The sequence below is a fragment of the Gobio gobio genome (assembly GCF_949357685.1).
Source record: "Gobio gobio genome assembly, chromosome: 5".
Classification (NCBI taxonomy): Eukaryota; Metazoa; Chordata; class Actinopteri; order Cypriniformes; family Gobionidae; genus Gobio; species Gobio gobio.
In genome coordinates this window covers 61,931,369-61,958,964 of record NC_137101.1, presented here as the reverse complement: position 1 = coordinate 61,958,964, position 27,596 = coordinate 61,931,369, and the positions used below count along the sequence as shown (strand labels likewise).

The 27,596-nt window shown below is 48.4% G+C and overlaps 1 protein-coding gene across 4 annotated transcripts; it reads left to right on the top strand.

The window, feature by feature from the left end:
- The first annotated feature begins 30 nt into the window (after positions 1 to 30).
- Positions 31 to 27,505, top strand: LOC307126419 (uncharacterized protein). Of its 4 annotated transcripts, XM_079816923.1 has the most exons (4): positions 57 to 109; positions 706 to 922; positions 8,467 to 8,551; positions 24,764 to 27,193. In XM_079816923.1, exons 1-4 carry the CDS (start codon positions 81 to 83, stop codon positions 25,714 to 25,716), a joined length of 1,284 nt encoding a protein of 427 aa, XP_079673049.1. In that variant the 5' UTR covers positions 57 to 80; the 3' UTR covers positions 25,717 to 27,193. The 4 variants fall into 4 exon arrangements, with proteins under 4 accessions (XP_079673051.1, XP_079673049.1, XP_079673048.1 ...); XM_079816925.1 differs by lacking the exon at positions 706 to 922 and having other exon boundaries at positions 31 to 109; positions 24,764 to 27,505; XM_079816922.1 differs by lacking the exon at positions 57 to 109 and having other exon boundaries at positions 560 to 922.
- The last annotated feature ends 91 nt before the right edge of the window (positions 27,506 to 27,596 follow it).

The window sequence follows — 27,596 nt, the reverse complement described above, 5'->3', positions numbered from 1 at the left end:
CAGTATGTATTATGTGTGTGTGTGTGTTTTGGCGTCTGAGCGGGACCTTTGTTTTGGTCTGGCGGTGTGACGTCATAAGAATGCGCCGCTGTGATTCTGCTAAAGAAAGGTTTGTGTTTTAAGCGTTTAAACAAGTTCGGCTCTTGTGCCGTATGTAAAACGAGTTACATATTGAATCTAACGTCGTAATACGTTTTCTAGCGAAAGCGACCGCTGTTTTTGTGCGAGTTAAAGGAACACGCCGACTTTTTGGAGACTTTGGCTTATTCCCCGTATCCCCCAGAGTTAGAGAAGTCCATACACACCATTCTCATCTCCGGACGCACACACCGCTAGCCTAGCTTAGCACAAAGACCGGAGGTAAACGGCTCCAGCTAGCCCACTGCTCAATACGTGACAAAATAACGCCAACACTTTCATATTTACATGTTGTGATGTGTATAGTCACCGCGTGTACAAATAACAAGGTCACGTGAGACACCGCCATCTTATAAACGTACACATACTGGGGACTATTTTCTCTGAAGGCGCAGCGGAGGGATTTGCTGACCCGGGAAGAAGCTCCGCGGCGAGGAGCAGAGAGTTCGCTCAGAGTTGGAGTAATAGAGTCAGCAATTACTAGTTTACAATCATGGGTGTTCGCTGTATTGTAAAGGACTGCGACCATAAACAGGGCAGACCAGGTAATACCATGATGTTTCATAGGATTCCCACCCAAAACGCTGTCCTGATGAATATATGGCTGCTGGCTCTGGATATAGATCCAAACACACCTGTGTCCATCATCAAGCACCATCGGGTTTGCTCTGAACATTTCTCTGAAGACGACTATTTTGAAAAGATGCAGTTTGCCACTCGGACCATGAAACGTGTGCTGAAGGATACGGCCATCCCATGGGTACTACAGACAGGACAACCTGCGGTAAGTGTTCCCTTATGTTTTTAGATGACTACTGTAACAGCGCCATTAGCTAGATCTAATGTAACTTTAGTGACACTATCACATGAATAGGTCAGCAAATCCCTCCGCAGAAGTAGCTGTGCTTCGCCCTCAGAGAATATAGTCCCCAGTATGTGTACGTTTATAAGATGGCTGTGTCTCATGTAACCTTGTTATTTGTACACGCAGTGACTACACACATCACAACATGAAAATAGGAAAATGTTGCCGTTATTTTGTCAGGTATTGAGCTGTAGGCTAGCTGGAGCCGTTTACCTCCAGTCTTTGTGCTAAGCTAGGCTAGCGGTGGGTTGCTCATTCATGCATGAGTAACAGAAAACATGCTTCTCATTTCTCTCTATATATCGTGAATCAGTTTATCATAAACACGAGTTTGAGCACTGATAAGTAGTTTTGAGAAAAACTGAGATTTTCTGAATCCGAGTCAATTAAACTAAATGTTTTGCAAAAAAACGCTCAGTCGTATCGCCCCAAATGCTCAGTCGACTCGCTCGAATCGCCCCAAACGCTCAGTCGACTCGCTCGAATCGCCCCAAACGCTCAGTCGACTCGCTCGAATCGCCCCAAACGCTCAGTCGACTCACTCGAATCACCCCAAACGCTCAGTCGACTCACTCGAATCGCCCCAAACGCTCAGTCGACTCGCTCGAATCGCCCCAAACGCTCAGTCGACTCACTCGAATCGCCCCAAACGCTCAGTCGACTCACTCGAATCACCCCAAACGCTCAGTCGACTCACTCGAATCGCCCCAAACGCTCAGTCGACTCACTCAAATCGCCCCAAACGCTCAGTCGACTCACTCGAATCGCCCCAAACGCTCAGTCGACTCACTCGAATCGCCCCAAACGCTCAGTCGACTCACTCGAATCGCCCCAAACGCTCAGTCGACTCACTCGAATCGCCCCAAACGCTCAGTCGACTCACTCGAATCGCCCCAAATGCTCAGTCGACTCACTCGAATCGCCCCAAACGCTCAGTCGACTCACTCGAATCGCCCCAAACGCTCAGTCGACTCACTCGAATCGCCCCAAACGCTCAGTCGACTCACTCGAATCGCCCCAAACGCTCAGTCGACTCACTCGAATCGCCCCAAACGCTCAGTCGACTCACTCGAATCGCCCCAAACGCTCAGTCGACTCACTCGAATCGCCCCAAACGCTCAGCCGACTCACTCGAATCGCCCCAAACGCTCAGTCGACTCGCTCGAATCGCCCCAAACGCTCAGTCGACTCACTCGAATCGCCCCAAACGCACAGTCGACTCACTCGAATCGCCCCAAACGCTCAGTCGACTCACTCGAATCGCCCCAAACGCTCAGTCGACTCGCTCAAATCGCCCCAAACGCTCAGTCGAATCACCTCAAACGCTCAGTCGACTCACTCGAATCACCCCAAATGCTCAGTCGACTCACTCGAATCGCCCCAAACGCTCAGTCGACTCACTCGAATCGCCCCAAACGCTCAGTCGACTCACTCGAATCGCCCCAAACGCACAGTCGACTCACTCGAATCGCCCCAAACGCTCAGTCGACTCACTCGAATCGCCCCAAACGCTCAGTCGACTCGCTCGAATCGCCCCAAACGCTCAGTCGAATCACCTCAAACGCTCAGTCGACTCACTCGAATCACCCCAAATGCTCAGTCGACTCACTCGAATCGCCCCAAACGCTCAGTCGACTCACTCGAATCGCCCCAAACGCTCAGTCGACTCACTCGAATCACCCCAAACGCTCAGCCGACTCACTCGAATCGCCCCAAACGCTCAGTCGACTCACTCGAATCACCCCAAACGCTCAGTCGACTCACTCGAATCGCCCCAAACGCTCAGTCGACTCACTCGAATCGCCCCAAACGCTCAGTCGACTCACTCGAATCGCCCCAAACGCTCAGTCGAATCACCTCAAACGCTCAGTCGACTCACTCGAATCACCCCAAATGCTCAGTCGTCTCACTCGAATCACCCAAAACGCTCAGTCGACTCACTCGAATTGCCTCAAACGCTCAGTCGACTCGCTCGAATCGCCCCAAACTTTCAGTCGACTCGCTCGAATCACCCCAAACGCTCAGTCGACTCGCTCGAATCGCCCCAAACGCTCAGCCGATTCACTCGAATCGCCCCAAAAGCTCAGTCGACTCACTCTAATCGCCAAACGCTCAGTCGAATCGCCCCAAACGCTCAGTCGGCTCACTCGAATCGCCCCAAACGCTCAGTCGAATCACCCCAAATGCTCAGTCGACTCACTCGAATCGCCCCAAACGCTCACTCGAATCGCCCCAAACGCTCAGTCGACTCGCTCGAATCACCCCAAACGCTCAGTCGACTCACTCGAATCACCCCAAATGCTCAGTCAACTCGCTCGAATCGCCCCAAACGCTCAGTCGACTCACTCGAATCGCCCCAAACGCTCAGTCGACTCACTCGAATCGCCCCAAACGCTCAGTCGACTCACTCGAATCGCCCCAAACGCTCAGTCGACTCACTCGAATCGCCCCAAGCGCTCAGTCGAATCGCCCCAAACGCTCAGTCGACTCACTCGAATCGCCCCAAACGCTCAGTTGACTCACTCGAATCACCCCAAACGCTTAGTCGACTCACTCGAATCGCCCCAAACGCTCAGTCGACTCACTCGAATCGCCCCAAACGCTCAGTCGACTCGCTCGAATCGCCCCAAACGCTCAGTCGACTCACTCGAATCGCCCCAAACGCTCAGTCGACTCACTCGAATCACCCCAAACGCTCAGTCGACTCACTCGAATCGCCCCAAACGCTCAGTCGACTCACTCAAATCGCCCCAAACGCTCAGTTGACTCACTCGAATCACCCCAAACGCTTAGTCGACTCACTCGAATCGCCCCAAACGCTCAGTCGACTCACTCGAATCGCCCCAAGCGCTCAGTCGAATCGCCCCAAACGCTCAGTCGACTCACTCGAATCGCCCCAAACGCTCAGTTGACTCACTCGAATCACCCCAAACGCTTAGTCGACTCACTCGAATCGCCCCAAACGCTCAGTCGACTCACTCGAATCGCCCCAAACGCTCAGTCGACTCACTCGAATCGCCCCAAACGCTCAGTCGACTCGCTCGAATCGCCCCAAACGCTCAGTTGACTCGCTCGAATCGCCCCAAACGCTCAGTCGACTCACTCGAATCGCCCCAAACGCTCAGTCGACTCACTCGAATCGCCTCAAACGCTCAGTCGAATCGCCTCAAACGCTCAGTCGAATCGCCTCAAACGCTCACTCGAATTGCCCCAAACGCTCACTCGAATCGCCCCAAACGCTCAGTCGACTCACTCGAATCGCCCCAAACGCTCAGTCGACTCACTCGAATCGCCCCAAACGCTCAGTCGACTCACTCGAATCGCCTCAAACGCTCAGTCGAATCGCCTCAAACGCTCAGTCGAATCGCCTCAAACGCTCACTCGAATTGCCCCAAACGCTCACTCGAATCGCCCCAAACGCTCAGTCGACTCACTCGAATCACCCCAAACGCTCAGTCGAATCGCCTCAAACGCTCAGTCGACTCACTCGAATCGCCCCAAACGCTCAGTCGACTCGCTCGAATCGCCCCAAACGCTCAGTCGACTCACTCGAATCGCCCCAAACGCTCAGTCGACTCACTCGAATCGCCCCAAACGCTCAGTCGACTCACTCGAATCGCCCCAAGCGCTCAGTCGACTCACTCGAATCACCCCAAACGCTCAGTCGACTCACTCGAATCGCCCCAAACGCTCAGTCGACTCACTCGAATCGCCCCAAACGCTCAGTCGACTCACTCGAATCGCCCCAAACGCTCACTCGAATCGCCCCAAACGCTCAGTCGACTCACTCGAATCGCCCCAAACGCTCAGTCGACTCACTCGAATCGCCCCAAACGCTCAGTCGACTCACTCGAATCGCCCCAAACGCTCAGTCGACTCACTCGAATCGCCCCAAACGCTCAGTCGACTCACTCGAATCGCCCCAAACGCTCAGTCGACTCTCTCGAATTGCCCCAAACGCTCAGTTGACTCACTCGAATCACCCCAAACGCTTCGTCGACTCACTCGAATCGCCCCAAACGCTCAGTCGACTCGCTCGAATCACCCCAAACGCTCAGTCAACTCGCTCGAATCGCCCCAAACGCTCAGTCGACTCGCTCGAATCGCCCCAAACGCTCAGTCGACTCACTCGAATCGCCTCAAACGCTCAGTCGAATCGCCTCAAACGCTCAGTCGACTCACTCGAATCACCTCAAACGCTCAGTCGACTCACTCGAATCACCCCAAACGCTCAGTCGACTCACTCGAATCGCCTCAAACGCTCAGTCGACTCACTCGAATCGCCTCAAACGCTCACTCGAATCACCTCAAACGCTCAGTCGGCTCACTCGAATCACCTCAAACGCTCAGTCGACTCACTCGAATCACCTCAAACGCTCAGTCGACTCACTCGAATCACCTCAAACGCTCAGTCGACTCACTCGAATCACCTCAAACGCTCAGTCGACTCACTCGAATCACCTCAAACGCTCAGTCGACTCATTCGAATCACCCCAAACGCTCAGTCGACTCGCTCGAATCACCCCAAACGCTCAGTCGACTCGCTCGAATCACCTCAAACGCTCAGTCGACTCACTCGAATCACCCCAAACGCTCAGTCGACTCACTCGAATCGCCCCAAACGCTCAGTCGACTCACTCGAATCGCCCCAAACGCTCAGTCGACTCACTCGAATCGCCTCAAACGCTCAGTCGACTCACTCGAATCGCCTCAAACGCTCAGTCGACTCACTCGAATCACCTCAAACGCTCAGTCGACTCACTCGAATCACCTCAAACGCTCAGTCGACTCACTCGAATCACCCCAAACGCTCAGTCGACTCACTCGAATCGCCCCAAACGCTCACTCGAATCGCCCCAAACGCTCAGTCGACTCACTCGAATCGCCCCAAACGCTCAGTCGACTCACTCGAATCGCCCCAAACGCTCACTCGAATCGCCCCAAACGCTCAGTCGACTCGCTCGAATCGCCCCAAACGCTCAGTCGACTCACTCGAATCGCCTCAACGCTCAGTCGACTCGCTCGAATCACCCCAAACGCTCAGTCGACTCGCTCGAATCACCCCAAACGCTCAGTCGACTCACTCGAATCACCCCAAATGCTCAGTCAACTCGCTCGAATCGCCCCAAACGCTCAGTCGACTCACTCGAATCACCCCAAACGCTCAGTCGACTCGCTCGAATCGCCTCAAGCGCTCAGTCGAATCACCCCAAACGCTCAGTCGACTCGCTCGAATCACCCCAAACGCTCAGTCAACTCGCTCGAATCGCCCCAAACGCTCAGTCGACTCACTTGAATCACCTCAAACGCTCAGTCGACTCACTCGAATCATCCCAAACGCTCAGTCGACTCACTCGAATCACCCCAAACGCTCAGTCGACTCGCTCGAATCACCTCAAGCGCTCAGTCGAATCGCCCCAAACGCTCAGTCGAATCGCCCCAAACGCTCAGTTGACTCACTCGAATCGCCCCAAACGCTCAGTCGACTCACTCGAATCACCTCAAACGCTCAGTCGACTCGCTCGAATCACCCCAAACGCTCAGTCGACTCACTCGAATCACCTCAAACGCTCAGTCGACTCACTTGAATCACCTCAAGCGGTCAGTCGAATCGCCCCAAACGCTCAGTCGACTCGCTCGAATCGCCTCAAACGCTCAGTCGACTCACTCGAATCACCCCAAACGCTCAGTCGACTCACTCGAATCGCCCCAAACGCTCAGTCGACTCACTCGAATCGCCCCAAACGCTCAGTCGACTCGCTCGAATCGCCCCAAACGCTCAGTCGACTCACTCGAATCGCCCCAAACGCTCAGTCGACTCGCTCGAATCGCCCCAAACGCTCAGTCGACTCGCTCGAATCGCCTCAAACGCTCAGTCGACTCACTTGAATCACCTCAAACGCTCAGTCGACTCGCTCGAATCGCCTCAAACGCTCAGTCGACTCACTCGAATCACCCCAAACGCTCAGTCGACTCACTCGAATCGCCCCAAACGCTCAGTTGACTCACTCGAATCGCCCCAAACGCTCAGTCGACTCACTTGAATCACCTCAAACGCTCAGTCGACTCACTCGAATCATCCCAAACGCTCAGTCGACTCACTCGAATCACCCCAAACGCTCAGTCGACTCGCTCGAATCACCTCAAGCGCTCAGTCGAATCGCCCCAAACGCTCAGTCGAATCGCCCCAAACGCTCAGTTGACTCACTCGAATCGCCCCAAACGCTCAGTCGACTCACTCGAATCACCTCAAACGCTCAGTCGACTCGCTCGAATCACCCCAAACGCTCAGTCGACTCACTCGAATCACCTCAAACGCTCAGTCGACTCACTTGAATCACCTCAAGCGGTCAGTCGAATCGCCCCAAACGCTCAGTCGACTCGCTCGAATCGCCTCAAACGCTCAGTCGACTCACTCGAATCACCCCAAACGCTCAGTCGACTCACTCGAATCGCCCCAAACGCTCAGTCGACTCACTCGAATCGCCCCAAACGCTCAGTCGACTCGCTCGAATCGCCCCAAACGCTCAGTCGACTCACTCGAATCGCCCCAAACGCTCAGTCGACTCGCTCGAATCGCCCCAAACGCTCAGTCGACTCGCTCGAATCGCCTCAAACGCTCAGTCGACTCACTTGAATCACCTCAAACGCTCAGTCGACTCGCTCGAATCGCCTCAAACGCTCAGTCGACTCACTCGAATCACCCCAAACGCTCAGTCGACTCACTCGAATCGCCCCAAACGCTCAGTCGACTCACTCGAATCGCCCCAAACGCTCAGTCGACTCGCTCGAATCACCCCAAACGCTCAGTCGACTCACTCGAATCGCCCCAAACGCTCAGTCGACTCGCTCGAATCGCCCCAAACGCTCAGTCGACTCGCTCGAATCGCCTCAAACGCTCAGTCGACTCACTTGAATCACCTCAAACGCTCAGTCGACTCACTCGAATCACCTCAAACGCTCAGTCGACTCACTTGAATCACCTCAAACGCTCAGTCGACTCACTCGAATCGCCCCAAACGCTCAGTCGACTCACTCGAATCGCCCCAAACGCTCAGTCGACTCACTCGAATCGCCCCAAACGCTCAGTCGACTCGCTCGAATCGCCCCAAACGCTCAGTCGACTCACTCGAATCACCTCAAACGCTCAGTCGACTCACTTGAATCACCTCAAACGCTCAGTCGACTCACTCGAATCACCTCAAACGCTCAGTCGACTCACTTGAATCACCTCAAACGCTCAGTCTCTTGCTGGTTAAACAGTGTAAATAAAACCAGAACAAACGAACACAAACGTGTAATGAGATCTCCTACTAAGCGTGCTCTATTACATGTAATCTAAAAGTTATTAAATAAATAAAGGGTTTGAGCTCTTTTATTAATGTGTAGTGCTAGTTTTGAGTGTTTTCAGGCCATTAACTTGAACTCTGATCGACTCCTTTCCCATTATCCTCACCTTAAAGATGGCGTTTATTAAAGAGGAGGCTGAAGACCTGAAGATTGAAGAAACATTGAGTGTCAAACATGAAGAAACTGAGGAACAAACAGGTTGGTTTCATTCTCAATTGCAATATTGACAATAAATTTACAGATAATTGTAAATTGGGTGAGCACACTTGTGTTCTCATTTCAGATGTTCTGAGTAAATTAATAAACTGATTTGTGAGTTCAGTGTTGGACAGATCAGATGTTCTAACCAGTCGTTAAAATGATTCGGTTCAAAGGAGTCATTAGGTGGTGAATCGGACATTAGCAGACGTGTTGTGTGTGAATCCCGTCTGGTAGAACATCGCGAAAGATTTGTCAACACACAGAAAACACTTCATAACCGGATAGGATTTGTTTCTCGTTTATTGAAAGTATGCTTTATGTCAGCTGGTCAGAGAAGAGGCAACGTTTTTGAGAGCAGCAGCGGTGATTCAAGGGAAAAATTGTCCGAATGCGCCACGTGCAACATGGATTCAGTCTTCCGACCTTTTGATTTGGATTAATATGTGAATTAGGCTATGAGAAGGAACTACAGTGGTTATTTTGAAGACCCAGAGACTGCTCTCTGATCGTTCTCTCTGTCACTCAGATAACATGCGCTGCAGTCATCTATTCTACATCACTCATAAATCACAATAACTCATCAAATTGGGCTTTGGCATTTGTTTTTAGGGTTGGTCGATGTGGGAAAACAAAATTACATCTCCAAAGTCTCTGAACTTTACACTTGGCACAATGCAGTCAGGCAAGTCCCGTTGTATGTAAACGTTCCCACGAAGTTGGGTGCATGAAATTAGTATTCGTGTATCGCGATCGCACAGGCTGACGATATGCCGATCTGAAAATGAAGATGTTAGCAGCAGTTTCTTTAAGTCCTGTAAGTTGTGAGGCGCGGCCTCCATGGATCGGACTTGTGTGTTCAGCACATCCCACAGATGCTCGATTGGATTGAGATCTGGGGAATTTGGAGGCAGAGTCAACGCCGCAAACTCTGCATTTGTGCTTTGTGGCGGCGCATTATCTGCTGAAAGAGCCACAGCCACCAGGGAATACCGTTTCCATGAGAGGCTAGACATGCTGCTGCATTCTGGATCATTCGAAGTGTTTGGATCGCATAAGAGGGGAGTCCAGCCAGAAGCGCATTGCAGTAGTCTAATCTAGAAATAACCAGGGCCTGGACAAGAAGCTGTGTTGCGTGTTCTGTTAGGAACGGTCTGATCTTCCTGATGTTGTAGAGCGCAAACCTGCAAGAGCGAGCTGTCTTAGCAATGTGATCTCTGAAGGATAACTGGTCATCAAATGTAACTCCAAGATTTCTGACTGATTTTGAAGGGGAGATCAGGGATGCACCTAGCTGGATGGTGAAGTCATGTTGCATAGTGGGACTGGCGGGAAAGATGAGGAACTCAGTCTTTGCCAGGTTGAGCTGTAGGTGATTTTTACTCATCCATGCAGAGATGTCAGCCAGACAGCTGGAGATTCGTGCAGCTACTGTGGGGTCGTCTGGTTGGAATGAAAGGTAGAGCTGAGTGTCATCAGCATAGCAGTGATATGAGAAGCCATGTGCCTGTATGATGGGACCTAATGAAGTAGTGTAAATGGAGAAAAGGAGAGGACCAAGCACTGAGCCCTGAGGAACCCCTGTGGTCAGTTGATGCGCTTGGGATTCCTCTCCTCTCCAGGTAACATTGAAGGACCGTTTCCATTAACCAGCATTAACTTCCAGAACCAGCATTAACTTGAGCAGTTTGAGCTCCAGTAGCTCGTCTGTTTGATCGGACCACACGGGCCAGCCTTCGCTCCCCACGGGCAGCCTCGGCCGCCCATGACCCTGTGGCCGGTTCTCCACTGGTCCTCCATGACCCTGTGGCCGGTTCTCCACTGGTCCTCCATGACCCTGTGGCCGGTTCTCCACTGGTCCTCCATGACCCTGTGGCCGGTTCTCCACTGGTCCTCCATGACCCTGTGGCCGGTTCTCCACTGATCCTCCATGACCCTGTGGCCGGTTCTCCACTGATCCTCCATGACCCTGTGGCCGGTTCTCCACTGGTCCTCCATGACCCTGTGGCCGGTTCTCCACTGGTCCTTCATGACCCTGTGGCCGGTTCTCCACTGGTCCTTCCTCTGAGCACTTTTGATAGAGGCTGACCACTGCAGACCGGGAACACTCCACAAGAGCTGCAGTTTTGGAGATGCTCTGACCCAGTCGTCTAGCCGTCACAATCTGGCCCTTGTCAAACTTGCTCAAATCCTTACGCTTGCCCCTTTTTCCTGCTTCTAACACATCAACTCTGAGGACAAAATGTTCACTTGCTGCCTAATATATCCCACCCACTAACAGGTGTTGATGAGATCATCATCATTGTTTTTCACTTGACCATGTTATGTCTGATCGGTGTATATGGCACTGGGTTCTAGTACCAAACCCTAGTGCTGTGTGCTCTTCTCTAAAGGCCCGGGTATACTTCAATTACCGCGCCCGGACGTGTCATGCGCGCAGCCCTGTCCGCGCGTCTTTCAAAGTATACTACACAACGGATGCGCGCGGATGATCGCGTTCGACACATGCGCAGTAAAAAGTGTCTATGCTCTACCAGACATCGGAGGGCAGCACTGAGTCCTGTCATCAACGGGACATTCGCTGGGCATGATCGGAGAAGAATTGTAGTGCATCCACCATTGCTACATAGTTTGGAAGAAACACTGAAGAATCAAAAATTCTCTCTTTTTTTTCCAAGCGTGTTGTTTTTAAACCGGTCTTTGCACACTCTTCTTCGACGGCTGAACACTGTGCTCAATACTGTGTTTATTGCCACCTAGTGGACTCTTCTGTACTGCTGGCGCATGCGCTGTTGCGCGCGGACGGGGTGTGCGGCCGGCCGCGAGCCCTCCGAGTGACGAAAATTACGTCATTTTTGAAAATTACGTTTCCGTCATGCGGGCGGTGCACGAACGCGGACGGCCGAAGTATACCCGAGCCTTAAGTCTATCGTTTTGGCATCCATTGGGATCTAGATGTGTGGAGATTTTTGGTCTTTTGTCTTGTCAGAATTAGCACAAGAAGATTATTAGCCATCTCATATTTGATAGCTTTAATAAAACTTGGAGAGCTATTTAGTTTGTTTAGGTGGTGAGGAAATCTAACACTCAGTGTCATTGACGTAACATTGAGATCTAATGATAATGACTCCCAAGGGAAGCATGTACATGTAGAAAAGCAGAGGACCTAATTCTGAGCCCTGTGGCACACCATACTTGTGTTTGATGAGACATCTCTGCATTTACACAAGCAAAGTAGCGGTCGGATAGATAGGACAAGTAAACCATTGTAATGCTTGTCCATAAATGCCAACATAATTATCAAGCTGTCCAAAAAAAAGCGGTAGTCTTTGTTACTGATAGATCTAATAGTACTTAAAGGAAGATATAGCCTTGACTAGATGCCAAAAGCAGGTTATTTATGTATAACTTTAAAAGTCAACTTTATTTATATAGCGCTTTTAACAATGTAGATTGTTTCAAAGCAGCTTTACAGTGTTAAACAGGAAAATAATGCAGCATAATTTTATTCAGCTTGTCACGGGGTGAGGAATCACACGACAAGGCAGGTTGAGTGAACAGGCCCCGGAGGGTGGGTTTTATTTACAGTGCACGTGAACAGGTGAAAACAGACAGTGAGCCGGTGCGTGGTGGCTGGTGATCCTAGTGCTCGGTGGTGCTCGATCCTCGTGAAAGTGGGTGTCCAAACGTGCTCCAGTGAAGTGGGCTGTCGGTCACTCGCTGCTTTCTGGGGGAGAACAACAAAGAGAGGTAAGTCCAGCAGTGCATTCAGCTCGAGACCAGAGTCTGTCCGTCTGCTCAGCCGTAGCTGCTTTTATGTCTCTGAGCTGATGCGGTGCAGCTGTGACCGATCAGCCCATGGTGATGATGTGCAGGTGTGTAGTTGCCAGGGCGACGCTGATTCCTCTGGGTGGACTCGTCACATTCCCCCCCCCTAAGCGTTGTTCTGGTCCTGCGAACATATGGAGACAGTAGGGGTGAAACAAAGGGAGGGTGGGGAATGACCCCTGACAGACCTGCATAAGCTGTCCATATTCTTGAGAGGCCGTCGGCGTTCGCGTTGGCGGCCCCGGCCCGATGACGTACCTCAAAGTGGAAGTCCTGGAGCGCTAGGAACCAGCGAGTCACCCTGGCGTTGGTGTCCTTGGCGCGGGCCATCCATTGAAGGGGCGCATGGTCGGTGACCAGGGTGAACTTGCGGCCTAACAGATAGTACCTTAGCTCCAGGACTGCCCACTTGATGGCCAGGGCCTCTCTCTCGACGGCGGCGTACCTCGTCTCAGCCGGGGACAGCTTCCTGCTGATGTAGATGACCGGATGCTCCTCGCCTTCCTGGATTTGCGACAGGACGGCTCCCAGTCCTGTGTCGGAAGCATCCGTCTGCAGCAGGAAGTGGCAACCGAAGTCTGGAGCGCGGAGTACCGGCGACGACGTCAGGGCTGTCTTGACCCGGGCGAAAGCCTCCTCGAGGGCTGGGGTCCAGCAGACTTTCTCCGGCTGCCCCTTCCTGGTCAGGTCTGTCAGGGGGGGCGGCTAGAGAGGAGAAGTTGGGGATAAAACATCGGTAATACCCTGCCAACCCCAAAAAGGCCCGTACCTGGGTCTTCGTCTGCGGTCTTGGGGCGGAGTGGATGGCCTCGACTTTCTTCTCCTGGGGCTGGATGAGGCCCCTTCCGACTCGGAAACCCAGGTACTTGGCCTCGGAGAGGGCGAGGTGACACTTGCGGGGGTTGGCAGTGAGTCCAGCCCGCCGGAGCTCCGAAAGCACCCTCCGCAGACGTTCCAGGTGGTCTCCCCATGCCTCGGAATGGATGACGACATCATCGATGTAGGCCGCCGCGTAGGCCTGGTGGGGCCTTAGGATGATGTCCATCATCCGTTGGAAGGTCGCTGGGGCCCCGTGGAGGCCGAAGGGAAGGGTCCGGTACTGCCGGTGGCCACTGGGGGTCGAGAAAGCAGTCTTGGGTTTAGCGGTTTCAGAGAGTGGTACCTGCCAATAGCCTTTGGTAAGGTCCAAGGTGCTGATGTACCGGGCCCTTCCCAGTCGATCCAGCAGCTCGTCGACCCGAGACATGGGGTACCCGTCGAATTCGGAGACTTCGTTCAGGCGTCGGAAGTCGTTGCAAAAGCGGAGGGTGCCATCCGGCTTTGGGACCATCACAATGGGGCTGGACCACGGGCTCCGGGATGGTTCGATTACCCCCAACTTCAGCATTTGTTGAATCTCTTCCTCAATAGCCTGCCGACGAGCCTCCTGGACACGGTAGGGCCGTTGCCTGACGATGACTCCTGGTGGTGTTCTGACGTCATGTTGGACCACGTTGGTCTGCCCGGGCTGGGTCGAGAACACATCCTGGAACTGACTGACCAGGTGCTGCAGCTCCGCCTTCTGGGCAGCCGAAAGATGGGGGTTGACGTCTACAACCACGGGATCGTTGATGCTTAGGGCCGCCACCTGGTCCCGGGTCCCCACCCACTTCTTCAGGAGGTTGATGTGATAGAGTTGCTCTGTCTGGCGTCGTCCAGGCTGTCTCAGGCGGTACGTGACTGGCCCAATCTTCTCAATCACGGTATACGGACCCTTCCAGGTGGCCAGGAACTTGCAGGCAGAGCTGGGGACCAGGACCATGACGCGGTCTCCCGGCTGGAACTCCCGTGGTTGGGCTGCCCGGTCATAACGGCGTTGCTGCGCTTGTTGAGCCTTGCTGAGGTGTTCCCGGACTAATGGCATCACCCGGTCGATCCGTTCCCTCATCTGGCGGACGTGCTCGATGAGGGTGCGATGAGGGGCAGGCTGCTGCTCCCAAGCTTCTCGGGCGATGTCCAGGAGCCCTCGTGGTTGGCGGCCGAAGAGAAGCTCGAAGGGGGTGAAGCCAGTTGAGGCCTGGGGTACTTCGCGGATCCCGAAGAGCACATAAGGAATCATGAGGTCCCAATCCCGCTTATCCTCCGCTGCCACACGTCTCAGCATCTGCTTGAGGGTCTGGTTGAACCTTTCCACCAGCCCGTCCGTTTGTGGGTGGTAGACTGTGGTCCTCAACTGCTTCACCCGCAGCAGCCTGCAGAGATCTGCCATTAGCCGGGACATGAACGGAGTACCCTGGACCCTGGTCAGTCAGTATCTCCGTTGGTATGCCCACCCGGCTGGCCAGCAGGAACAGCTCCTGGGCGATGTTCTTCGCGGTGGCCTTGCGGAGGGGAATCACTTCGGGGTACCGGGTGGCATAATCGACGATGACCAGGATGTGCTCGTGGCCACGGGCAGACTTTGGCAACGGCCCCACTATGTCCATCCCAATCCGCTCGAAGGGCACCTCGATGATGGGCAGCGGAATGAGTGGACTGGGGGGAGGAGTCCTGGGCGACGTGACTTGGCAGGTCGGGCAGGCCTGGCAGAACCTCTTCACCTCGGCCTCCAGCCCAGGCCAGTGGAACTGGTCGCGGATGCGTTGGGTGGTGTTAGCTGCCCCGAGGTGACCTGCCATAGGATGGGAATGGGCCAGCTCCAGGATGGTTTCGGTCTTGGTCCGAGGAACAACTAACAATTTTTTCTCCTCCCCCCTCCGCTGTGCGACACAGTATAGCAGGCCATTCTCAACGACAAAATGCGGGAGAGGATGGGGCCGTGGGAGGACGTCTTTCCCGTCGATGACCCGCACTTGGGACCAGCAGTGCTTCAGGCGATCGTCCTCCCGTTGTTCCTTGGCGAACGAGCCCCCTCCGGCAGCCTGCTGATACACATCAAGAAATGGATTAGTGGATTGGGAGGGGGACTCACCATCTCTCCCGCTGTCGGAGGCTAGAAGGGCTGGTCGGCGGCGGGGTCCACGCGGCCGTCTCCGTCTTCGACGGTTCCTCTCCCGGCTGGCAGGCTGAGTGGCGGCGGTGAGCAGGGCGTTGAAGCCCGGCCAGTCTCTACCCAGCAGTACGGCCACTGGAAGATCCTCGACCACGCCGACTTCCACCGGCCAGGTGCCTTGGGGCGATGAGATGGTGACTCGACGGGTTGGCACTTGGCGAGTGTCTCCGTGCACACAGGTGATGGGGAGGAAGCTCTTCTCGCCTCCTCGGGACCCGCACAACCCTGGCTGGATGAGGGTGACCGTACTGCCGGAGTCCAGCAGGGCTCTGAAGTGTCTCCCGTCGATCACCACGTCTGCTTCCGGGGCTCCCGATGGCATCCGCTGGTGGACGATGCAGCCTGCCAGCCACGCACGCGGAGGCGGCATGGATTCGGCGCTGGGCATGGGCTCGTCTCGCGGCGGGGGAACCGTCGGCCTGCCTACTGGTCGTGGGGCGCCTTCGAGCGGCCGTCGCTCCTGGACCACCCTCCGGGGGAACGGCAAGGCTCGCTCCCCTGCCTCACGGTGGTGAATGGCATCCGCCAGCTCGATCGCCTCCACGAGTTCCGCGGTGTTGGATGGATTTCTCATACCGACCGCCTGCCGGATGGGACGGGGAAGAGCACGGAGGAGGCGATCGACCACCACCCGTTCCGCTACCTGAGCTGCCGTGGGACCTCCTTCCATCAGCCAATGTTGAGCGATGCGTTTGAGTTCGGCGGCTTGGGCACGGGCTGGCACCCGGGGCTTGAATTCCCATTCGTGAAACTGCTGGGCGGCACAGATGGATGAGAGTCCCAACCTCGCTAGGATTTCACGCTTGACTTCGCCATAATCCTCAGCGATCGCACGGGGAAGTGAGAAATAAGCCCGCTGGGCTTCTCCAGTGAGTAGTGGTGCCAGCGCGCGTGCCCAATCGCCCTCTGGCCACTCCTCACTTTGCGCAGTCGTTTCAAATACCTGCAGGAAAGCCTCCACGTCATCATCCGCCGTCATCTTCGGCAGCAGGCGGGTGGCTTGGGCACGCGGATCAGGTAGCGGAACGCGCTGGGCAGCGGCAAGACGGATGGCGGTCAGTTCATCTTCCGTCCTGCCCTGGCGGGTGGCGAGATGTTCCGCGATTTGTTGCTGGCGGATGCTCACCTCCGTGAGGCGCTGCAACACTTCCTCCATCTTCGGGGAGCGAGCGCGCTACTTCCGGGTCCTGGCGTGCAGAAAAAAAACAAACAGAAAAGATTAGGATTTGGGTGCGGTGAACTTGTCGGTGATTCCTCACGCTTCTGCCCGCATTCTCCACCACTGTCACGGGGTGAGGAATCACACGACAAGGCAGGTTGAGTGAACAGGCCCCCGGAGGGTGGGTTTTATTTACAGTGCACGTGAACAGGTGAAAACAGACAGTGAGCCGGTGCGTGGTGGCTGGTGATCCTAGTGCTCTGTGGTGCTCGATCCTCGTGAAAGTGGGTGTCCAAACGTGCTCCAGTGAAGTGGGCTGTCGGTCACTCGCTGCTTTCTGGGGGAGAACAACAAAGAGAGGTAAGTCCAGCAGTGCATTCAGCTCGAGACCAGAGTCTGTCCGTCTGCTCAGCCGTAGCTGCTTTTATGTCTCTGAGCTGATGCGGTGCAGCTGTGACCGATCAGCCCATGGTGATGATGTGCAGGTGTGTAGTTGCCAGGGCGACGCTGATTCCTCTGGGTGGACTCGTCACAAGCTGTATAGCCATTCTGGAAACATTTCAAGTATCATACAGTGACAGTGTGGGCTTTAGATCAATAATTTGATCAGTAATTTAGTTTAAATGGTTAATTTAGTTTATTATTTAGATGTATTTCGATGTTTAGTTGAAAAATTTAGTGTCCCCAACTGAGCACGCCAAGCCAGAGGCAACAGTGGCAAGGAAACCAAAACTCCATTAGGTGACCTAATGGAGAAAAATAAACCTTGGGAGAAACCAGGCTCAGTCGGGGTGCCAGTTCTCCTCTGGACAATTAACAAACAGCGTATTATTATTATTATTATTATTTTGGCAGTTTTACAGCTCGGAGGTCATAATAGATCAGAATATTCGAGGGACCGGGGGCAACATGCTGGAGACGGGTTTATTGAGGATGATGTTGATTAAATAATTATTAAAGTGCTATATTCGAATGATCGGAGGCAACACGCCGGAGACGGGTTTATTGAGATGCCGTGTCGATGAGGCAGTTGCAGGGGGAGTCTAATCACGGTCTCTGCAGACACTTCAGGGTCTTGTGTTGGTCTTCTCTGGGCGCAGGTCCACTATCTGAACTGGATACGGCCCGGATCCGGCTGACTGCAGTAAACCTCGGGATAAAACAGAGAGACTATCATTAGCGTAGATTCCATTCTTCTGATGATGTAACGAGTACATCAGGTGTTATGGGAAGTGTTCCCGGTTCCGGCTGACCTAGTTAATGCAGCCTAACAATCATTTCATTGAAAAAGTGTTTTATGTGTATGCCACAGTAAAGAGATGTGTTTTTAGTCTAGATTTAAACTGACAGAGTGTGTCTGCTTCCCGAACAATGTTAGGAAGACTGTTCCAGAGTTTTGGAGCTAAATAGGAAAAGGATTGACCGCCTGCAGTTGATTTGGATATTCTCGGTATGATCAACTGGCCAGAGTTTTGAGACCGCAGTAGACGTGATGGAGTATAATATGTTAAGAGCTCGCTCAAGTATTGGGGAGCTAAACCATTTAGTGCTTTGTAAGTAATAAGTAAGATTTTAAAATTTATGCGATGTTTAATAGGCAGCCAGTGAAGTGTTGACAGAACTGGGCTAATATGGTCATACTTCCTGGTTCTAGTAAGAACTCGAGCTGCTGCGTTTTGGACCAGCTGGAGTTTATTTATTAAGCGAGCAGGGCAACCACCCAGTAGAGCATTACAATAATCTAACCTTGAGGTCATGAACGCATGAACTAACTGTTCAGCATTGAGAGCATGTGCCGTAATTTAGATATATTTTTAAGATGGCAGAAAGCAGTTTTACAGATGCTAGAAACGTGGCTTTCAAACGAAAGATTGGTATCAAAGAGCACAACCAGGTTCCTCACTGACGACGAGGACTTGACAGAACAGCCATCAAGTGTTAGACAGTATTCTAGGCTTCCAATAATTAAAAATTCAGTTTTTTCTGAATTGAGTTGCAGGAAATTACCAGTCATCCAATGTTTTATATCAGCTATGCATTCCGTTAATCTTGTGAATTGGTAAGTTTCTTCAGGGCGTGCAGAAATATAGAGCTGAGTATCGTCAGCATAACAATGAAAACTAACGCCATGCTTCCTAATGATATCTCCCAGTGGTAGCATGTACAGGGTGAAGAGTAGCGGTCCTAGCACTGAGCCTTGTGGTACTCCATACTGAACTTGCGATCGGTGTGACATATCTTCATTTACTACTACAAACTGATAACGGTCGCATAGGTATGATTTAAACCATGATAATGCAATTCCACTAATACCTACATAATTTTCGAGTCTATTCAAAAGAATGTTGTGGTCGATAGTATCAAATGCAGCGCTAAGATCGAGTAACACTAATAGAGAGATACAGCCACGATCGGATGATAAGAGTAAATCATGTGTAACTCTGACGAGAGCAGTCTCAGTGCTATGATACGGTCTAAATCCTGACTGGAAATCCTCACAGATACCATTTCTTTCTAAAAAGGAACATAATTGTGAAGACATTGCCTTTTCAAGTATTTTTGACAGAAAGGGTAGATTTGAGATTGGTCTATAATTTACTAAATCTGTAGGATCAAGTTGCGGTTTTTTAATAAGTGGTTTAATAATAGCCAACTTAAAAGTTTTCGGTACATATCCTAATGACAAAGATGAATTAATGATATTAAGAAGAGGTTCTATGACCTCTGGTAGCATCTCTTTTAATAGCCTAGTCGGTATAGGGTCGAGCATACATGTTGTCGATTTTGATGATTTAACGAGTTTAGCCAATTCTTCTTCTCCTATAGCAGTGAATGAGTGTAATTTTTCCTCAGTGACACTACAATGCTCTGTCTGATGTGATGCTGTATTAGACGGCTGCATGGTTAAAACATTTTTCCTAATATTATCAATCTTACATGTGAAGAAGTTCATAAAGTCATTACTGCTGTGCTGTTTACAATCATCAGAAGTTGAAGCTTTATTTTTGGTTAATTTAGCCACTGTATCAAATAAATACCTTTGGTTGTGTTTGTTTTCTTCCAAGAGAGTTGAGAAATAAGCAGATCTAGCAGTTTTTACAGCCTTTCTGTATGTGATCATGTGCTCTTTCCACGAATTACGAAATACCTCTAATTTTGTTTTCTTCCAGCTGCGCTCCATTTTTCTGGCTGCTGTTTTAAGGGCCCGGGTGTGCTCGTTGTACCACGGCGTTGGACTATTTTCTTTAATCTTCTTTAAGCGCAGAGGAGCAACTGTGTCTAAAGTACTGGAAAAGAGAGAGTCAATAGTTTCTGTTGCAACATCGAGTTCTTCTATACTATCTGGGATGCTGAGCAGATGATACTGATGAGGGAGATTATTTAAAAAGCAATCTTTAGTAGCGGCAGTGATTGTCCTGCCATTTTTAAAGCGAGGGGGCGGCTTTGCAACCTTAGCTAAATTAAGTATACATGATACTAAGTAATGATCTGAGATGTCATCGCTCTGCTGCAGAATTTCAACGGTATCAACATTTATTCCATGTGACAATATTAGGTCTAAAGTATGATTATGGCGATGAGTGGCTCCTGACACGTGTTGCCTAACTCCAATAGAGTTTAGTGTGTCTTTAAATGCTAATCCCAATACGTCTTTTCCGTTGTCTACATGGATATTAAAATCACCAACAATTAGTACTTTATCTACGGCCAGTACTAACTCTGATAGAAAATCAGCAAATTCTTTGATAAAGTCTGTATTATGCCCTGGTGGCCTGTATACAGTAGCTAACACAAATGTTGAATGGGTTTTATCATGTACACTACATAGCGTTACATAAAGCACCAAAACTTCGAAGGAATTATATTTGAAACTAGACTTCTGAGTAATACTGAAGATATTATTATAAATTACAGCAACCCCTCCCCCTTTACCTTTCAGACGCGGCTCATGTTTATAACAATAATCTTGGGGGGTGGACTCATTTAAGGTAATGTAGTCGTCAGGTTTTAGCCAGGTTTCTGTCAAACAGAGCACATCTAGATTATTATCTGTAATGATATCATTAACAATAAGCGCTTTTGGGGAAAGGGATCTAATATTCAGCAACCCAAGCTTTATCAATTGTTCATCTGTATTATATATTTTGTTTATTTGTTGGACATCAATTAAATTTTTACTGTTGAATGGTTTTGATGTTTTTTTGTATTTACTAATTCGGGGAACAGACACAGTCTCTATATGATAATATCTAGGTGAAAGAGTCTCTATGTGCTGGGATTTATCTGACTCCGGTAACGTGAGACAGCTAGCAGACGGTCGGTTTAGCCAGTTTGTCTGCTTCCTGACCTGGGCCCTAGTGAGTCAAGGTTTAGCTCTAAGACTATGTGCCAGATTACTAGAGAGAAGAGCGGCACCACCCCAAGAGGGATGGATGCCATCCTTCTTCAACAGGTCAGGTCTGCCCCAAAAACTTTTCCAATTGTCTATGAACCCTATGTTATTTTGCAGACACCACTTAGACAACCAGCCATTGAGTGATGATAGTCTGCTAACTATCTCATCACTCCTTTTTACAGGGAGCGGTCCAGAACAATAAACAGCCTCTGACATCGTACTAGCGAGTTCACACACCTCTTTAATGTTAATTTTGGTGATCTCCGACTGGCGAAGTCGAACATCATTAGTGCCGACGTGAATAATAATCTTAGAGAATTTACGATTGGCTTTAGCCAGTACTTTTAAATTTGCTTTGATGTCAGGTGCTCTGGCTCCCGGTAAACAAGTGACTATGGTGGCTGGTGTCTCTATTTTCACGTTCTGTGTAATAGAATCGCCAATGACTAGGGCACTTTCAACAGGATACTCAGTGGGTGCTTCACTGAGAGGGGAGAACCTGTTTGATGTTCTAACCGGAACGGAAAAGCGGTTCTTTGGTCTGCGACTATGCTGCCTCACTGTTACCCAGTTTCCCTGCTGCGAGGGCCCTGCAGCCGGAACCGAAGAATGTACAGAGTTCACTAAGCTATTCGCATCCAAATCAGTGTCTAAAGCTGTTACATCCTCACTACTCTCAGATAAAGTATGGATGCGTGTTTCTAATTCTGAAATCTTCTCCGTCAGCCTAACTATCTCCTTACATTTATCACATGTGAAGCCCTCTTCGCTAGCGGAGAAGCCTATACTGAACATGCGACATGCAGTGCAGGTGATAATGACAGGAGAAGACATGACTTACCGTGTTTGTTGATTAATCCAATTTACAACTTACCACAATCGTTTGCTGGACACAATTTACTAATCCAAGTTATGAACTCAGAAAAAGGGAGACCCGGGTGCAGAGATAACAAGCTAACAGGCTAGCAAAATGCTAACGTGTGATGGTGATTTAGATTAAAAGCAAGCGATGTCAAATTTAACGTGATAGGCAATTTTTAAACAATGTACGGTGATGAGTAAGTTATATTTAGCAGAAGAAGAAAGAGGAAATATCAAAATAAATATTCAAACGTAAGCAAGGCTCTACAGAGCTACAGACGTGAGCTACAGAGCAACAGACACAGCAGGCAGACAGGAGCAATCGATCAGCCAGGAGCAAACATAAACAATGAGGCTTAACTTCTGACTTATATTGCCGACAAATCCCTTTCTCTGCAAAACTGAACACAATTGAGAGGCCAATATTTTACTATTTCAGACATAATTGCCCGCTTGAGGTCTGTCTATAATTAAACAGTTCTTGGTAAAACTGGGTTTTTGATCAACCAAGCTTGAAAGTATTGGGGACGTGTCCTAAACAAAGTAAAGAGTAGGAATGGGTATGATTAATCAATAATTGATCGTTAAGAATTTTTTTGATCACGTTCATTTGTTATCGATTAATGTAATGCATTTTTTTTATCTAATGCAGATTGCGTTGCGTAGTGTGAGTCTTGAAGCAATTAAATGAATTTCACCTGTGTGGTGAAGTTCACTGCAAACATTGCGATACCGTGTGTAAGTACAACACGGCCACGACTCTAATGATGTACCACTTAAACAAAGTGCATCCGTCCCTGGTTAATGTCGGTGGCGGTGCATCCTGCTCTCAGTCTCCACCTAGCATCAAGTCGGCGTTAGCACAGACTCGGAGCTGTGATGCACAACGAGCAGAGATAATTACCCAAGGGATCTGCAAGTTCATTGAGTTGGATATTCTGGCCTTAAGTATTGTTGAGGGCAATGGTTTTCGAGAACTGATACATTTATTGGAACCAGCATATCAAATTCCATCACGACGTACCATCACCAGACTGGTAGAAACTCACTACGAAGAGCGAAAGCAGCAGCTGTTAAAAGAATTGAGCAAAGCTGAGAGAGTTTCTCTAGTAATACAGACTGCTGGACCGCTTTAACAGCTGAGAGCTACATCACCATAACCTGCCACTACATCATTCGCCGCGTTTCCATTACAGATTTGCCCAAAACGTTTTCTTCTCGTGATAGTCATTCCAAAAATGATGCAATGTATGTTATGTTTATGTAGGCTATATCCCAGCCACCGCACGCCATTATTATTAATGGAAGGAGACGTGTGTGTTATCCAAGCATTGATGGCAAGGAAAGCCCCTTATACTACTTGAGCTTAATAAAGAACTGTCTCGTCTTCTGTCCAAACATACCATCATCTGTAAAGAATGATCGACTTTGACGCAGTGCCACATAAAGAGACTAGCAAAAAGTTTGAATCTTCATGATGATACCTCAAAGGTTTTTTATACCACTTCGTTATTTTGGCTCGGAATTTCGTTTGTTGGAAATATAAACTGAATTTAGAAATGCTTTTGAAATTAAAAACTTTGCGTTTAATAAATATATTTTTGAAATGAACAGCGATTGTAGTGGAGTGCAAAATAATCTGTTCCCAGAATCCACGGCCTTTGCCGTTATTGTGAGTGTACACAAATAAAAGTAGAGAGTTTACTGTTTATTATAATTATGTCTTGCACTTATCTGTAGTATGGCTAGACATTATGGAGAATTGTGATTTGTATCCACTGTCATAAAGGAAAAAATCCATCAGAAGGCGCCGACGACTTCGTTGGACAGAGGGTTAAAGAAAACGTAGCCTATTTAATTTCATATAGTTAGGCTATGTTTAAATATTATATTTTTTAAATTTCATATGTTGATTATGAAAAGTGAGCAAACTGAGTAAACATCGATGCGCATATTTCTGGGGACATGGATTTTGAGGACTTCGTTGAATTGTGTTTTCTAGAAAGTCTTTCTTTAATATTAGAAAAGTAGCTGAAACTATAGCGTCTTTCTGTTTCATTTCTTGAATATGTCCTAATTACAGTAGGCCTATAGATAGTTTTGATATTTGTGTCTGCACCGGGGTCTGTCATTAGCCTACTAGGTTAAAGTTACGCCACTGCCCTTATTATAAAATATATGTCGTTTTAAGAGCTCGTTATTACTTGAGTGGAAAAAATATGTGTGGGAGCAACGTGTGACCGTACCAGGTGACCTGAATACGAGAGAACTGTTTCCATTGCAGTTTTGCGAAAATTTCCTTTTTCGAATTGCCTGAAAACCCACCTCATGCGAGCGTAAAAACTTTTTTGTGATATATGGGAGTTTTTGCGAAATTGAATGGAAACACGGCTAGTGATGATTGGCAAATGAACTCATGGGTCCTGTTCACAGAAAGCCTGCCAGTTTTGACTGACAAAACCTGTCAGATCTAAGTATTATGTTTTTTGTTTAACATGATTCTTTTTTTATTATTATTATTTTGGAACAAATGCGGCCTCTGTTTAAGAACGCCGGCTCGCAGCTGCAGGTTCAGCTGCTTTAGAGCACACGCATTATATGTTCGGTTTGCCTAACTGAACGTAGTTTAACTGTCTTCCACAAGTTGATCTTGTAATAAAGGTCTAATCGAGGAAAAACACGTTGTATTTTTGTATTCATTGCATTTTTGAATTATAAAAGTTAAATGATTAATCAATCGTTAATTCTCCAGACGATCGACTAAGAAAATGTAATCGAATGCCCATCCCTAGTAAAGAGCCAGAAATATTGACACGGTTCTGAGATTACAGGTAACACCCTCAGTTGCTTAGTGGGTATAGGATTCAGCATGTCTTGATGTCTGTTGTTTTGTGTCATTAAACTGGGATTAACTGGTATTGTCTCTCTTCTCCTTAGACCTGGTGGTGTTGAAAGAGGAGAGTGAAGTACTGAGTGAAATGGAAGAGAAAGATCAATATGAGGAGCATGAGGATTTCTCAACTGGCGAAAAACAGACTGAAAAATCTCCCTCACAAGAAAGAGCCCAACAGACAGAAACAGTAAGTTATTTCATCTGCCCTCAGTGTGGAAAGAGTTTCCCTAAAAAAGGAACCCTCAAAGCCCACATGAACATTCACACCGGAGAGAAACCACACATCTGCCCTCAGTGTGGAAAGAGCTTCACTACAAAAGGAATCCTTAAAGGCCACATGATGGTCCACACCAAAGAGAAGCCCTTCACCTGCCCTCAGTGTGGAAACGGGTTCACTCAAAAAGGAAGCTTTAACAGACACATGAGAGTTCACACTGGAGAGAAGCCGTACATCTGCAAACTGTGTGACAAGAGTTTCACAACAGAACTAAACCTAAGGTATCACATGAACAGTCACACCGGAGCGAAGCCGTTCACATGTGATCAGTGTGGAAAGAGTTTCCGACATAAAGTAACCCTTAGGAAGCACCTGAGGACTCACTCAAGAGAGGACCGTTGTGCATGTCATCAGTGTGGAATGAGTTTCACAGACAGAAATCACCTTACGATGCACATCATAACTCACACCGGAGAGAAGCCTTTCATGTGCCATCACTGCGCAAAGACCTTCTCCAACAAAACAAACCTTGACGTTCACATGAGGATTCACACCGGAGAGAAGCCGTTCACCTGCCCTCAGTGTGGAAAGAGCTTCAGATTTAAAGGAAACCTTCAGACGCACATAAGAGTTCACACCGGAGAGAAGCCTTACACGTGTCTTCAGTGCGAGGTCTGTTTCACGTATCAAAGAGACCTGAAGCGTCACTTGCAAACTCATTCTGGAAATGGTGCAGTGTTCCTCAATGTGGCAAGACGTTTAGAAAAAGGAACAATTTAAGTCATTTGTGGACGGAAATGTACGGCTTTTTGTGTTTTTACTGTACTTCTGAAAGAATCTCCTGATAAAACACAGGCGAAGATGAAGCAGAAACAAGTGATGGCATAGGTTAAAAAAACACGATCACCAACATTAAACAGCTCTAGGACTGTGAAGCTTTGGGGGGTGTTGATGGACTCCATCTGTGTTTTCATCCCATCTGGATGTAGTCTTTGACAAAAAAGGCAATTTTTGCTCAAAATGTTGCTTTATTAAGAAACGTACCCACATTCAAGTGTTGATTAAAAAAAAGAATGCATGAAGCTACAATAAAACAATTATTTTTTTGTTTAAAAGCAGACGGTCTGTTCCTTCTTTTAATATATTATATGTTCAGATATTCATACAACAAAATATTCTGGGGGCCATGAAACTTTAGTGAAAATGATGAAAAATGCTGGCGGTGGTTTGCCATCACTTACAGATGAGTGAAAAATCATGCAGATACAGAGTTTTAAACGGCTTGACGATTTTTTTTACCAAATCGTATTTTCTACTCAAAAATAAACAATCAAATGGTTTGGCTGTTAACATGACTCTTTAAATGTGTCCCATGAACAGTTGACGCTTCTACACTCCAGCATGTCATTTACTTGTATCCGTCACTTTGCCTTGAGGCTTTTATTAGCTTTCGTCATGTATATGTGAATGCCCATGGCCACACCTGACCGTCTCCTTTGCTAAAGGTTTAAATATTGAGTAGTTGTGGGAGACGCCCTGTAATTTCTAAGGTTGTATTGAAGCATCCTCTTATATTTCATTCGGTTGAACACCTCAAAATCACAATACTAGATAAATAAACTTGTATCTTACTGTGAAATACAAAATAATAAAGAACACCAGATTTGTTGTGCCTACTTGTAGGGATGCACAATTTGGCCCAAAAAGGTATGATAATAACATTTCAGTAGAGAAAAATATATAGATTATTGTATGTTTACTTCAATTTTTTAAATATAAAATATATTTTTTCCCCAAAATTGGGTGTTGTGAGCATTATTGAGCATTAAAAACATGTTATGTATGTCATTCATCCTGAAAGCCAGAGGGCGCCCTCAAGCAGAAAGCACATAAATTCACACTGGTCTAAACCCTCTAATACTCATATTACTTTCATATTATTTATTATATTGTACTGTTTTATATATTAGGGCATAAAACATCCTTGTGTCGTACATTTATATTTATCTATCTTTGAAAAGTTTTCTATTTCACACATTTTCATATGGCAATAGTTCAATTAATCAAATGTGTACAGGTTTATGTAACAATAACATGTTAACTAATGTAAGTGAGAATAAATGACTTGCCTCCGCTGGATATCAATCGCATTCTGTCAAGCGATTACATGAATCGATTAATTAATTGGCGATTAATTAATTGCACATCAAATTTGGCTGAGAAATGATTCCCAAAAGATAATTTAAAGTCATTGTGTAAAAAAATAAATATCTAATAGACATTACAAAAATCTTCAGAAAGAAATATTTTTGGGCGATCTATACCTCAGGGCTCGACATTTAAGCTTGTTCACATGCTTGTCCTTCAGACAAGTAAATCTGTCATTCACTTGTCCGAGTAAAGCATTTGCTTGTCTGAATTTTTTATTTTTATTTTTTTTCTGTGTGTTGTAAATATAATCTATTCTGAAGCAATATTCTCACCAGTGTTCAATCAGCTTTGACATTTAAATCTGCATATTTGTGATATTTTTACCTTTTTATAAAGGGCATTTTTCCATAATCTTATTAAATATAGGTTATGCTTCATGTTTCATTTTATATTCTTGAATTGGATCTATAAATTAAATTAGAATAAGACACTATAGGCTGTTATCAATC

Bases quoted from the DNA above. Each gene is read 5' to 3' on its own strand.
- LOC307126419 (XM_079816922.1), top strand. From the start codon at position 632: ATGGGTGTTCGCTGTATTGTAAAGGACTGCGACCATAAACAGGGCAGA. The intron at 923-8,466 runs GTAAGTGTTCCC...CTCACCTTAAAG, and splicing joins TACAGACAGGACAACCTGCG to ATGGCGTTTATTAAAGAGGA. The intron at 8,552-24,763 runs GTTGGTTTCATT...TCTTCTCCTTAG, and splicing joins AGAAACTGAGGAACAAACAG to ACCTGGTGGTGTTGAAAGAG.